The following is a 16,259-nucleotide window of genomic DNA, read 5'->3' as shown; positions in this document are numbered from 1 at the left end:
ATTACGTACGCAAGTTCCTACACTGTTGATTTCAAAATCACGCGATGGCAATATTGTAAATTTCATCAACTATGATCCACTGCTCCCATCGATTCCGTCCGCATTCACTATCACCGTTCATCAATTAGTCGCCGTCCAACGATTGTATTCACCGTCGCGACCATCGACGTTACCGTCGTGAACATCATCTTTCTCCGTCACGAGTTGTTCACGGGTTAGTTTATCAAATTGATCAATTAAACTTTGAAATTTATCTAATTAATCATCAATTTGAAGTTTCAGTTATCAATTTTGAGTTTGAGTTATGGGTTTTAACATTGAACGTATTAACATTAACCTAAAACGTATAAACAAAACGTATAAACTTTTTGTACTGAACTTTTAAAGTTTAATTAATTTTTGTTCTGAACGTTTAAACAGAACGTATAAAGTTTTTGTATAGAACTTCTAAAGTTTTTTGTATAGAACTTCTAAACCTTTTGTTAGAACTTCTAAAGTTTTGGTACAGAACATCTAAACTTGAACGTTTAAAGGTGTTCGTTTTGGTCAGAACGTTTAAATTTGTAGTTTTGATCAGAACGTTTAAACTTTTTCTTCATTTTGGTCTAAACTTTTTACTTTAGAAGTTCTAGACAAAAAATTTAGAAGTTCTGTACAAAAAGTTTAGAAGTTCTGTACAAAAAGTCAAAAACGTTTAAAGTTTTTGTGCAGAACGTTTAAACATGAACCCTAATCATAGCTCAATTAAGTGTATTATTATGCAATTTCATAACCGATTGATGATTCTAAAGCCTCATACACATCAATTCTATTGATTAAATCATCAAGTTTTGATCAATTTGAAGATTTTTAATGTTCAGTGACGTTCTTTTCAATTTGGGTTTTGACTCTTGAGATTTCATACTGTAAGTTGTGATTAGAGTTTAGAAATTGGATGAGATAGATTAAGGAGTTATGAATTTGGATAGGAATCGATTTTAAATCGATGAATTTGATCGCGAACTAATGTTTGGGTTATTTACCAAATTGCCACCGCGTGAAATTGAAATCGATGACCAGCAGTGTCGCGTACGTAATGTACGATAAGTTATTATTGTATAATAACTCACCCCTATATATATATATATATATATATATATATATATATATATGATGAGTATCATTACAGAACTATTAAATTATTTAAGAACTTGAAGGAACCATTGAAAACTAACGTTTTTTATAAAAAATTTTGTATGTTAATGTTATTTAAGTGTAGCTTTATCATTTTTTATATTTATATTTACGATTACAATTTTTAAAATTAGTTTTTATACATATGTATGTTTGTTTTACACTTATGTAAATTTGTTAGTACATAAATTTTACACATATGTAAACTTGTGATTAATATATCTAATCAACAATTTTTATACAACATATGATAAGACTACTCTTAAATCATGTTAATATATAAAAAAAATTTTAAAAATGTTTGGTTGTTTAGAATTCTTAAGAATTTTTAACTTTTTTAGAGTTTTTAAAGGATACTAAACCTATATAGGATGAGTTTTTAAAGGATACTTAACTTTTTTTAGAGTATCATTACCAAACTTGGCATCTTATCCTTAAGAGATGGATGAACAAATTACCATAGGAGACGAAACTTAGCGTGGAATTTGGCCTAGCTTTAAAACCCCGATTTGAGACGTTTAAAGTAGGAGGGTGTTTGGGATTACTTATTTTCATCAATTTATAACTTATCAACTTTTTAAAAAGTATAAGGTTTTTGAGATGGCTTTTTGTATTAGAGAGAACAGTTAATAAATTACACTTTTGTAACTTATTAACTTATTGAAAAATTACAAGAGGGTAAAATAAGGAATCCCAAAAAACCCCACTTCAAACTCTAGTTAAATGAAATCGTGATTATATATTTTAATCCTGAAATTTTAGAAGTAGTTTATAATTGGTCCCTTGAACGATTTCGTTTCACAAGATATTGACTTTCGAAGCACTAGTTTCTTAATTTATACTATAAAGTACAAACCTCATTACAAACATAAATATTCGGGTAACGTAAACTGTACATATTAGTCCACCCCGTTTAATTCTTTATACCATTCACACTAAAAAAAATAAAAAATGTAGAATTAGAAAACATTGACTGGAATTATCGGTCAAATAAGTACCATATGATGATTATATACATCCCACACGTATAGGACACTTATCATTTGGGAAATAATACGAAGTACAAATGACTTATACGTACATCGTAATTATGAAATTTTGTATCACGTTAATTTTTTAAAATTACATCAAATCATTTGAATTTACATCAAATTACATCTTACATAATACAATACTAGATGGGTGCCCGCGCGATGCAGCGGTTAACACTAAATTCTAATAATCACGTAACAATTATAGATGTTCATGGTTAGTTTGAAACCTTGAAACCGTTAAATTACTAATCATCTGTTTGGTTTCTTGGTTTTTTCCTTTTTTGGTAATGGGGTTTCTAATTTTTTAAACCATAGAAAATAGTTAGTTTGCAGTTTACATCGAAAACCAACCATATAAAACCTGACCGGACAATAAATTTATATGAATAGTCAAAAGATAAAACTCCTATACCATTTCTCAAGGAATTATTGGGTGTTATAAGGACACATACGTTTTTACCATAAAACTCATTTGTGTGTTGATTTGTAATGAATGAAACTACATTATTCATTAGGACCATTACACATGTGTTTAATTAAAATTGTTATGATAATGTGGTGAAAAATGTCCTTTGAGGAGCATAAATCATTACCTATGGCAATATATACACAATTATTTTTGTGTATTTCAATATAATGTTATACATATGTACAAGAATGCCCACTTAGATTCGATTCGATTTAACTGTTCAAGTTTCTAAAAGACTGAGCCTTTACAATTCAAAAGGGGTGGCATTAGCAGCCTTTTGCCTGTTTACCTTATGTTTCAAATTTCAATGTAAATACTATGTTTCAAGTTAATTGAAAAAACTAGTTAAGAAATGTAAATAATCTTGTTTCGAATAGTGAAATGAGGAAACGTTTTTTTTCGTGTTAGACTACTCCTATTGGCAATCTCATAATGAGATTGGTGGGCTCAAAGTTAAAAAAAAAATTAAAAAAGAAAATTTATCAATCTAGATTGGCAATCTGGGTTGGTAGAGCAAACCCAGATTACAATCCAAACTAACCCAAATAACTTAATTTTTCAATTAACTTTTAATATTCGAACTAAAAAAAATAATTAAATACACGATATTTCTTAAAAACAAATTATGAACATTCCGGTATAAATTTTATTTAAAACGGACTTCGTTAAAAAAAATACTTTTTTAAGTTGGGATGGGTTGTGAATGCGTGTAAGATTTGGGTGAATTAAATTATATAGATTGAGGAGAGAGAAATAAATTTTATAATGTGAGATGGAGATTGTAATATTGTTGATGGGGATAAATAGACAGTAAGAGAGTAAAAAACAAAAAAAAAAAATAATTAAACATGAAGTCAAAATTGAGAAACCATGACCTGCCAAATATTTTTTGTCCTCATTTTTGCGCATTGACGAGGAACCTCAAACTTTCAACAACCATAATATTCCAACCAAGAGCAACAAAACGTCATCAATTACAATTTACAATATATAAATATTAATTATTAACAAACATAAATTTTAATATTATTTTCTCATCAACCCACTTGTTAACGTTCATACTTACTATTATTATAATTTTTAGTTTGCAAGTGTTTTTCAACTTAAACGTCCAAGTTAATAAATCTTATAATTTATCTACCCTATTTTTAAAAATTAATATCCATACAGCATACTAAATAGTAAATATTGAACACATTACCCCACATAAATTTGTTAAATCATTTTATGATTTTTCATGGAAACCAAAATCCAGCTTCATTTCTTTGACCACCTATCTATATATATCCACATATGTATGTACCATAATCTATCTTCAAATACATACAAAGATAAACAAAACTTTCTACAAAACATTCCAAATTTTCAAGCTTGTGAATCTTCATAATCAAAATCAAAATCAAACCATAACTTTTTGAATGGTCAATCTTTTACACAAGTAAAAAAGATTTCAAAGACGTGTATGCAACAATTTTCCACAACATTTCATTGTATAAATACTTGAAGTTGAGCTTCATATCCATCATCATCAGTTCTACAAGCAGGAAACACATAAACCTTCAATATCATATATTTTTGTAATATTCAAGATTCTTGATTCAAGGTGAGTGTTTTTGGTATTTATTTATGTTAAAACAATATATTATGATTCAATTATTTATAATTTAAGCAATTTTGATTATCTTTGTGTAGGAGGTATTGAACTTGTTATGGGTTTATCCTTGTCACTATTGTCATCAGCTTGGGAAGTAATCTTGAGACATGGTTTCCTAGACCTACCTTACGACCTCGATAACCTCGAAAACCGATTAAGATCATCCGAAAGTTTCAAGAAATCCGATTCAGAATCCGATATAACAACCCCGAAAACTTCTAGTTATTCACAAGATTTTAGTCCTACAAGTAAAAGAAGGAATTCAATTAGTTTAAATAGCAGTGAACCATTAAGGATCATGCTTGAAACCACACTTTCTTTCAAGAACTTAGTCCAGGATATTAAAAAGCCCAAGCCCGATAACCCGAATATTGAAACGAGTCAGTCGGGGTCGACTAACCTTCTTCCTGAACCCGTCGTGTTCTTTTCGCCTCGGCCTGTTAGTGAACTCAATGCTGCAGCTACTACAGTTCAGAAAATATACAAGAGTTATCGAACACGAAGGAATTTAGCCGATTGTGCGGTTGTTGTTGAAGAACTATGGTTAGTTTAAGCATAAATTATGCATATATATAGTATGTCTTTAGATTTTATAATTTAAATAAATTTGTTTTTCTAAATTGTTTGATGTTTTGTAGGTGGAAGGCTTTGGATTTTGCAGCTTTGGATCGAAGCTCGGTTTCGTTTTTCAACGTCGAGAAGCACGAAACCGCGGTTTCAAGATGGGCTCGGGCTAGGACCCGGGCTGCTAAGGTTGGAAAGGGCTTGTCTAAGAATGAAAAGGCTCAAAAACTGGCCTTGCAGCATTGGCTCGAAGCTGTAAGCATACAAAACTTATTTTTTGCTTGATGTTATGAACTCATGATAATCTTGAATTATTTCTTAGGCATTTTGTTAATAATAATAATTATTTTTTGACTTGCAGATTGACCCGCGCCATCGATATGGTCACAACTTGCATATGTACTATGATATCTGGTTCCAAAGTGAAAGCAGCCAACCATTTTTCTACTGGTAAGAACTAGTTGTTAATATTTTTAATTTTAACAAGAAACATTCTTAAATTCAATCACATTTTAATGATGTTTGGTACTTTTGTTTCTTGAAATACGAAGGTTGGACGTCGGTGATGGCAAAGAAGTAAACGTCGAAAAGTGTCCGAGACCAAATCTACAACGTCAATGCATCAAATATTTAGGACCCGTAAGTCCCATATTCTGTTTTTTTAGAACGCCAACTTATTATAAAAAGATATATATAGTATAGGACAAAAAGACCATAAAAATCATTATAATTTCTTGATTGTAACGCTTTAATAATTTTTGTTTCAACAGAACGAAAGGGAAGCATACGAAGTGATTGTCGAAGAGGGAAAGCTCGTTTTCTGTCAAAGCGGTTCGCTTTTGGAGACCACCGAGGGTTCGAAATGGATCTTTGTTTTAAGCACGACGAGTAACTTATACGTCGGCCAGAAAAAGAAAGGCCTTTTTCAACATTCAAGTTTTCTGTCGGGAGGAGCCACCACCGCCGCTGGACGGTTAGTCGCCCACGGCGGTGTTCTAGAGGCTATATGGCCGTATAGCGGCCACTACCTCCCGACTGAAGAAAACTTTAGGGACTTCATTTGTTTCTTGGAAGGGAACCAAGTTGATCTCACAAATGTAAAGGTACGTGTTAGTATGTTACATTGTTACGTTTATATGTTTATGTTTAATAATATTAAATTAATATTATAGACTATAGAGTTTACATTTATTAATAGTTCATGTTCTGATTAATAATTTTAATATTGCAGAGATGTTCGGTTGATGATGATGATGTTAATGTCGGGTTCACGTTTAAGGTGCCGCAAACCGAACTTAAGCCTAAGCCGCTTGTTATTCCTCGTCCTAGAGCGGTTGAAATTCTTCGTACACCAACACGTGCTGACCGTGCAACCATAACCCACTTGGCCAATCGTTTATCGTGCAAGTGGACATCGGGAAACGGGCCTCGTATCGGGTGCGTTCGGGATTATCCAGCCGATTTACAGTGCCGTGCGCTTGAACAGGTCAACCTGTCTCCTAGTGTCGGTCCATCAAACTTTGCGAATTACGGTCCAGTCCCTTCACCAAGACCGAGCCCAAAGGTTCGGCTCTCGCCAAGGCTTTCGTACATGGGTCTCCCGAGTCCTAGGACTCCTGTGGCTACCACTAGCTAAGCTAATATGACTAGCCGAAAAATGTCAAAAATGTGACTGGCTATTCTGAAAATAAAGATATATATATATGACCCAAATGACTTATTGGTTCATTTTTTGTTACTACAATTGACCTGAATAATCTTGTTGTTCCCAGTTTTGATTCCTGCTTGTTTTTGGCAGTGGGTTTTTTTTAAGTTGATTGTTTCATTTGTTTGTAGACAAAGTTGACAATTTATTAGAAATAAATAAGCAAGTTACTTAGTTAATCTTCAATGTAGGTATCATGTACAAGATGTTTTGAAATAAAGATATTTAATATGGGCCGTCTAGTACCATAAGAATTAAAAGCTATAGCTGTTGTCGTTGATTAGTAGATTGAAATTTGAGACGTTTCTAATCAATGAAATCACATGACATCTATTAACTTTTTTTTTTCTTTACACCATGAATGATTTACTATATATGCAGGCGAAACGACGAATAAAATATTAAATAATAAATAAAAACAGATGGTGTGTTGGTGAGGTTGTTGGGATACGACATTTGCGGGTTTGAGTCTTGCGGGAGGCCAATTTTGAGGTCATATCTTTTAAAACAGAAATGTATAAATATTACCCAATGAACTTTAACCAAATTTACAACGTTATCCCTGAAATTTAATAAAGTTACATTACACTTCATAAATTTTAATACATTCTATAGGGTTTCTCCTGTTATACTAACATTATTTTTTTCGTTCTATACACTTTGATGCCTTGGAGTTCTATGTCGGAATAATAGCCGTCTTGTTACGCTTTTTTATTGGTGGTTTGATGTTTGAGTATGATATAACTCTCAAACATCAAACGGGCATTATATGAAAATTGAGAGTAATAATTGTTAATTGAAGTGGGGGAGGAATAATCTGGTGGTAAATTATAGCATGAGTAGACTTGGGTCAAGAGTCAAGACCGGGGGCCACCATATTGTGGTGTGGGCACATGCACAAGAGGGCCATGTGAACCACTTCAAATGCCAACACGTAAAGTCCATGTCCAATGATCAATGGCCCATAGGTTCTGATCGATTTAGAGAGTTTTATCAAAAAAAAAAAAAAAAAAACCCTCTAATACACTTAGGCCAAGTGTAGTGGGCGAAATGGAGCGCGAACACCGCCCCCAGGCTACAAATGGGCGAATTGTGGGTGGGCTATAAGTATTTGTCGCCTGTGTTGTGTGTATTATAATTATATATGTTGTGTGTGTAATATATATATATATATATATATATGGGGCTACAACACAATTACACCCCAAAACCAAAAACCCATCATTTGTTGGCTGTGCATCACATGACGCAAAACGCCCCATTTTATAACCCCTCCACTATGTGATCTAGGTTATACGATTTATATATTTACAATTAGACCATCCTCTATGGTGGGGGGCATCGAAGCCCCAACCATAATGCCTCGTTATGGTTTAATGCCCCAATGACGCCCATATATATATATATATATATATATATAGTGGAGGGGTTATATATATATATAGGGGAGGGTTATTTTGAGAACCATTGTGAGTTTTAAGAACTTTAAGAACTCAATTTTGAACCACACATTTAATTGAATGATATGAAATATGTGGCTGAGATTAAATTTAATTAAAAAATGAAGCAGGAGAGAGAATAAGTATTTTTGATAATTACACAAGTTTAAACGTTAGTTACACATGTGTAAAAAAGTCGATTCGGTGTGTAAAAAATACCGTAATTTTTTGTACATCACTTACACTTACGTATTACACATGTGTAAAAAAAATTCGAAAAAAAGAAAATTGTTACGTTGAGTTCTTTCGAGTTCTTAAAACTCAAAATGGTTCTCAAAAGAAATCAATCCTATACATATACATATATATATATATATATATGGTAAGGATCCTAAGAGAACCCTTTGCAAATTGAGAACTTTGATAACCATTTTAAACTACTAAAAACACCTTTAAAAAATATTTTAAAAATTCAAACAACAAAAAATAACAAAAAATTTAAAAAAGTAAAAAAACCAAAATTCTTTTATTTCATTCCGGTTTCATTAAAAATAAAATAAATAAAACGTCGTATTATACACATATGTATAATTTTATTTAATCTTTAGTTACGTAATATACACATATGTACAGTATCATTTATCTTAAATTATACACATGTGTATAAAAAAAATATGTAAATGTACATATATGTATATATTATACATATGTGTATTTGGCTAAACCGAGTTTTTTTTAATGAAACCGGGATGTTAAAATAAGAATTTTGGTTTTTTTTTTTACTTTTTTTTCATTTTTGTGTTTTTTTTCATTTTATGATTTTTTTATTTTTAGGTTTTTTGTGGTAAAAAATGGTTCTCATTGTTCTTAGTTTCAAAAATGTTCTCTCATGATCCTGATTATATATATATGCATATGTATGTATGTGTGTATGTGAGAGAGATGGAGAGAGCCGTCGAAGAGGGGGCCCACCTTCACACCACAAGACGCCCATCGTTGGAACAACCCTTGGCTTCGCGCCCCTCCACATGCCCATCGGCGCCCCATAATGGGTGGTCTTACAAGGGAACTTATGCATAAACTATTGTACCCTCTGCACTGAAATTTGTATACCACCCCACGTGTTCATCACCGCTAATCCCTCCAATTGTAATAATCACGACCTCTTCTCTCTCTCTATTTTTTTGGGTATAATGTCACACCTTCAAAATCCACTAACGGAATTTTACCGTTAGAGAGTGTGAACTGACAGGATGGTAGTCATTAGTTATATCAAACATCATTATTAAAGTTTTAAAAAACAAACAAAACATACAAGTCTAAAATAAATGCGGAAGCATAAACAGTAATGTAAATTGTTGCGTCAACACAGGACGACTTAAAGCTACAGTTGATATGATAAAGTTAAAAGCAATCTAAAATATATGAGAATTTTGCATGCATTTCCTAAACCGTGCGCCCGCCTCGGCTACCTGAGATAAACATACTAAAAGTGTCAACACAAGGTTGGTGAATTCACAGGTTTAAGTAAAATAATCGTTGCGTTTTAGCGTTACCGGATTTAGTTATTCAATTATATATCAATAGGTAGCTAACCTATCAAGCATGTATTACTAAGTGTTCGACACCGAAGCTGACTGATTATATGTTTGCCTTGCCACCATGTCAACCACGACCATGATAATGTGTTAGCCAAAATTACACCCACTCGACCTACAGTCGAGTTTAGAGTCGGGTGGGGTTTGTCAAACCCAGTAGTACTACTCAAAACTAACTCGCTATCATCCAATATTAACCGATTCGATTGTTTCTGAAGGACTTAGTTGGTTTGTTGCCACTTATTCTTACAAGTGATATATACATAATAAACAAAATCTATAGCATTTGGCTTATGTTATCTCCCCCTAATAAAACGTTAAAAGGTAAAAGGGGCCGTGAAACTCACTGTTTGCGAAGTTACTGAAGTCCGAGAAAAAAGCGTGCGTGAATTAAATCCTTATTAGTGCTCTAAAAAATGAGATTTTTAAGTGTTTTGAACCATGAATGAGTCTCTAGACTCGACACATCAAAGTTATGCATGAGGTATGTTCGTGTTTATACTTGTGAAACAAGTGCGACTCAACAACACGTTGGTGATAAGTTACGGGTGTGATCAAGTATGGTATTTAATTTCACTATGATATATTTTCAGTACATTATCAATTACAAGGGCATATATGTCAAACACAACTCAAACATCGATCAAACAATCAACTTTTCACATTCCGACAAGAATTCAGCAGCTAAGTTTTCGAGACAGAATTTAGCACGTCAAGAAGACTCTATTTCACTATTCATAACATAACATGCAGATAAAATCACCAAAATTTACCACAGAAGCACACGTGAGTTAGGTTTCGGGAAATATTTTTATTATATTTTTAGCATGTATGGTTTTATCACAAGAATTAAATCAACACAGTAGGTACACAGCCTATAAAAAGGCTTCCCGAATCAGAACTGCACAACTAATTTATAAATTCATAAAAAGTGACTTCCACATGTCCAAAAATTACAAACTTGGATTCCCTGGAAACTAGGCTTGACATACTACATCAAGGAATTAATAATCACTTCAAATTATGTCATTAACGCCAACTTACAGTCAAATATAAACGGATTTCCAGTCCAATCAGCATGTTGTTTTCATCTCAATACAATACTAAACAAGTTTTTCTACCATAATCCATGCATAAACCCTACTAGACACATAACACATCAAACATGCTCTTCAATTTCACTTTTCATGTATATCTAGGGTTTACATAAAAGTTCAATTTTAAACAAACATGCAATTGACAATCAATTTCAACATAACTAGTAATCAATTTACTTGTGTTTATCAACAAATGCATAAATAAACCCTAACTCATCATTATTCATCAATTTTAAGATTTAGGGTTCTTGATTAACATGTTTAATGATGCAACTAAATCAATAGGAAGGCTAGAGAGGGCGTTAATTACCTAGTTAGCACCTTGTATCCTTCAAACAAGCTTGAAAATAACTTGTGTGTGTGTGGGTGTGTGTTTGCGGCCGTGAATGGTGAAGGGAGAGGGTGTGCAGCCGTGGAAGAGGTGGGGTGGGGGGGGGGGGGATATTAGGGTTTGGATAATACGTTGTTTAAATATTTAATCATGTTCACCCCTAACATTATAGTTAATCTAATTCTAGCACAATCTAGTTTATTTCATCCATAATATAATGCTACACATGCAAGCACGTAGTCATATATAAACATATATTATTACAACATAATACGTATTATACCAAGTACTTATTCATATTAATTATTGTTTGTTCACCAACAGTTTGAGTCGACTCGTGTGCGGTTCGGTAAAACTCCAAATGACTATTTGTGTAATAATTGACACATTTAATTTAAACCCTAATTAAATGCAATGAGGAATGCGTTAACTGGAATGACATAGTTCATGTGAACTTGAGTTTGAATTAAGAGAGTTAACCTGAAATTGACGAGTGTCACATATAACAACCATCGCTTCCACTCTATTACATCTTGAAGACGGTGCAAATGTTGACCGTTTGTTGCGGACGGTGGCGATGGTGACTGTTAGATCCTCGCTCGATCTCCGATTAATCCCATCACTGTTGTCAGGTTCGATTTTCGGACCCTTGGCGGCGGGTGGTGTGGTACATTTTCCTGCAACTCAGATTCATCGACACTTCCTCTCTGAACCTCTATCAGCGATTATGTGTCGTTTTACATCCGCTCCATTCGTCTATGGATTGCCACCATCTTCGCATATTGTTGTCGGGATCTAATTCGGAGCCCTATGTGTCGGTGGCTTCAATTCTCGCCACGGAGAAAAAAAAGACGGGTGCAGAGAAAGCTAAGACGAAGGTCATTGTTTCTTTGTTCTCGCACAACCAAACATCCACGGCCGACCACCGTATTATTGATTCAGCCAACACTTTATGGGCTGAAATTATACCTTTTAAATTTAATTTAAGTTTGGTGATATACGAGTTTTTCACAAGTTAAGAGGTTGTCAGTTGTCACAAGTTAAGTTTTGATCCTCTCTTGGCGTGGCAAAAAATCCAAGGACGTCATATGTGAGTTTTTCCACTTGCATCTTCATTTTGCTTACGATTTTGTTCGTTAAGGATTCTGATATAAAACCCCAACTTGGATGTGATGCTCACTTGATCATCTGGTATGTTCATCTCTTTCTTTTGTTATCGATAACATGCATTTTTTGTTACACAACCCCATGTCCGTTGTTGATAGATTTCTTCATACGCCTTTAATCTTAGAATAATTAGGAGAACACTGATGATTGATCAATTAAGGAAATCATGTCTATGATTTAATACATGTTGATGATTAATCAATCCAATGAATGTTTAGGTTTATAGGTTTTTTGATTTATTGTTTCCTTAAATATCTGTTAATAATGGTGAATTCATTAAATGTTTAAACATTTGTAAAATAAACACATCTATATTTGCATATCTTTAAAGGACGCACACTAACATAAACCGCTAACATGCACATGAACATATTACATGATAATAGCTACGTTAAATTGTCACAACGCTAACTTGGTATTCCTGACAGATTATGCTGCAAGGTTGGACGAAAGTCATGAAACAATGGGTGCCAGAAGGAATGGAGACCCATTTTACGCCTAGACCTAAGAGACATCAGGTTACTTTGTGCCTTCAATTATAAGTATATTACCATAAACACAACAACTGCTTTGGCATAGACTTTGCGCTCAATTTGTATGTCAAGTCATTTCATATTTATAAGTAAAAAGTATGTAAACTATACATCACCTTTCGTTGAACCATGTAAACCTTGATCTAATTTTACTAGAAACGTGTTCATCAAAACTCAATTCGAAATAATGTTTCAGCGATGTGAGAATGCATTTTAGTTTTTTGTATTTTCAATCTATATTTGAAAATTGATTCCAAGCAGTATGATTTGACAAATCAGGTTCAAGTATGAGAGTTTCTGCTACACAAAATACTAATGCAACTAATTCATTATATTGGAAATGTAACATAAAAAACGATGTCAATTGTGGACGAACGCATGAAGCTAAATTTGAAGAACTAATGTAAGTTGTTATTGCTGAAGTGAATGATAGATAATGTTGAATCAAAGAACTTGGAGAATTAATGCTTCATTGTTGCATAGAAAATAATGCTCGTTTAGTCACTAATAATTGCAATACAAGCACAAGCATTGTATTTTTTTTTGTAGCGTTTACAATTTGTATTAATAACTAAGGTTTTAACACACTGCAAAACGCTAGGTAATACATGCATGTATGTGTTGATTTTTTTTTATTAGGTCACGTTTTGATTTGTTTTATAAAGTTTGGTTATATATTTCTTCGTTGCATTTACATTTTGAGTTGCGCTATTTTTAGATATGTACCTTCTTTTTTTTGGCTTTGTCATAACCTCTAAAACAACATTCAAATCGACCTCCCCGCCCCCGCAACGCGGGGGTTCACAAAACCAGTTTCCTTTTAATTACAATGTGTTATCCAATTTCCTTCTAGGTTTCTAGTCCGATACTTTGGCAAATCCCAGCTCTTTTTAGTAACTACAGAATCTTATACGACCCCGTATTAAAACCCTATTTGGTTTTAAAACAACGCAAGTTCAGTTCATTTGACTTCAGGCGATATATGTATATATTTACGAGTATTTGGGTATGGGATTGTTTGGCTACGGCCGATAGGTTTATTTGGTTACACTATCTGGCCACAGGTTTATTCCGTTACACAAGGAGGGTTTTTTTGGGTTGCGAGTATTGGGTGCGGGTTTTCTCGGTTACGAGTGACTGGGTTTTTGATGACGGGTATTTGGATACAAGTTTATTCTGTTACTGGTGATAGGTTTATTTGGCCATTGATAAGATCACCGGCTAAGCGTTTACTCTAATATGATATAATCGGGTATTTGGATAGATCTTTCTTGACGGTCAAAATCAAATTTATCTTAGAAATGTTAATGCCAAGATCTATCTAAAAGACAAAACATACAATGCTAAGAACCATTATTTATTTGGATGCAAGTTTACTAATAGGGTTTTTTTGGGTAAATAAGAGATTGTGTCGGGGGCAGTTATTCGGATAAGAATATGGTAAACTAACCACAATTGAAATTTGATAACCGAAAGTCAAGAACCTTAACAAACAAATACAAGTTAAATCTCACAAATTGGACATCTACGCCTAAAAGTACTTTTATAGTTAAGTCCATGAAGTAGATGTCGTGCTCTAATAAAAAAACAGTATTCATAATCTTAAATACCTATAACTAGTACGGGTAAGTAAGGTCGTCTCTACAGGGAATCAGTGGAAAGTGCAAGTGAAACTCATATTTTATTATGAAATAATTAAAGAGGACAGACGATGTCCAGAGTTTTAAATAAGTAGTTTGTGAAACAGTAATATGAAAATAACCAAACTCTAGGGTTCAGGTTTTGAAACAAGTTAGAAAATTGATAAACTTCTTGGACAATTCCTTGTTAAAATATGTAAACCAAAAGGCTTAATGATTGGCTATGTTGAACGTCAGAACTTAATCCGAACAATTGACACAGCTTAATGAAAATCTATTTGATTATCAGTTTTAAGTTTTGAAACAAAAAATAAATAATATGGTTAATGATAAATGAGTCAATGACGAAGAGAACTTAATCCTAATTGTTGATGACCACAAATCAATTAACTGACAAAAGATTAAGCAATTAATACTATAAAACCGTTTAAGCACACAAACAAGCATAAAGAAGTGGTCAACCGAGTGATTTAACCAAATCCAAATCCAAAGTTAAAGTTTAAAGTATCAAAAATCTAACATACAACTCAATCCTACACCCGGAGATGGTTATGAATCCTCTAGCCTTGCATCTCGATCTTCATTCTCTTGATGATGATGTTGGAGAAGGATTGAATGGATGATTATGGTGATTAATATGTGTTATGGTGATGAAAAGTAGCCTCCAAGGTGTCCCAAACTGATGCATAATGAATAATATTTGACATTAGGGTTTTTATCTCTTAAAAATGGTATAAAATCTCAAAAACCTGGATTTCTGTCAGACCTGGCCGTAGCCTACGGTGTAAAGCCCCGGTCCCGATGCCCTACTTTAGCGTTGGATTTACTCATAAACACAATTCTATATATCAGAGTGAATTAAAACTTTTCGCAGAATATAAAACGTCAACATATATTACATAATCATTCAAATATTTTCATAACAATAAAACCTTTGTCTTTTAACATAATATAAAAAGTCAGATTAAAACATCACAACATTCTTCTAAAGATATCAGCCTCTTCATTCCAATGTCATGTGTCTCCGATCAAGCTAGCTGCCTTAACATATTCACCTGCGTGCATACTAAAAGTCAGCTATGCTAAGTGAGTTCTAGTTAATTAGGCAATATACAATACATTCATATACTACATACTTAGCCTTCTTTACTTTCGTTCATACATACATAAGTATATGCCTTCATTCGTACTGTCATCTTTTAGTACTTTCATATTTTATCTTACTTTACATACATATACGTTTTAAAGAGCATTATGCCCTACTTCCTCGAGTATTATAGGGCCCGGTTCCCTTTCTGCCTCAGATATTATTAGGGACCGGTTCCCTTATTCCTCGAGTATTATTAGGGCCCAGTTCTTTTCTGCCTCAGTTATTATTAGGGTCCGGTTCCCTTCTTTTCATAGAACCATACCATACTTTTCTTTATATTTATTTTTATAAACTTTCATACATACTCTCAATCTGTCACACCCCAAACCACGGCCTAGGCGTATGACACATATGTTGGTATCACATTTGTTAATAAATCATAGTTACGTGTTTAAAGCGGAAGTTTATATTTCATGTGGATTAAAATATTAATTACAAGTCAAAAGACGGGATTTAAAAAATACCCGTTTAAAGTATTACTTGTTTATAAAAAAGGTTACTTGTTTATGTTAAACCACCATTACAAGTTTTAATATTAACAAAATGATCCGAGCCATCGGATATCTAAGCACTTCGAGCATTCCAACCTCCTATTCTTGATTACCTGCAAATGTTTAGAAAATACGCCAACAACACATGCTGGTGAATAAGCTGACGCATAAAATATTTTCTTTTACTTGATTACCCCTCGAGACATAACTTAGG

The 16,259-nt window shown here is 33.1% G+C and overlaps 1 protein-coding gene across 1 annotated transcript; it reads left to right on the top strand.

The window, feature by feature from the left end:
* The first annotated feature begins 4,029 nt into the window (after positions 1-4,029).
* On the top strand, positions 4,030-6,734 carry LOC143614503 (IQ domain-containing protein IQM1-like). Its single transcript, XM_077087923.1, has 7 exons — positions 4,030-4,279; positions 4,369-4,873; positions 4,969-5,149; positions 5,256-5,344; positions 5,446-5,533; positions 5,665-5,997; positions 6,126-6,734. Exons 2-7 carry the CDS (start codon positions 4,386-4,388, stop codon positions 6,528-6,530), a joined length of 1,584 nt encoding a protein of 527 aa, XP_076944038.1. The 5' UTR covers positions 4,030-4,279; positions 4,369-4,385; the 3' UTR covers positions 6,531-6,734.
* Positions 6,735-16,259: the final 9,525 nt, after the last annotated feature.

This window comes from Bidens hawaiensis, unplaced genomic scaffold (genome assembly GCF_021521415.1).
Source record: "Bidens hawaiensis isolate Kalapana, Puna unplaced genomic scaffold, B.hawaiensis_p1.1 tig00040090_1, whole genome shotgun sequence".
In the NCBI taxonomy this organism is placed as follows: Eukaryota; Viridiplantae; Streptophyta; class Magnoliopsida; order Asterales; family Asteraceae; genus Bidens; species Bidens hawaiensis.
This window is presented reverse-complemented; position numbering and strand designations above follow the sequence as displayed.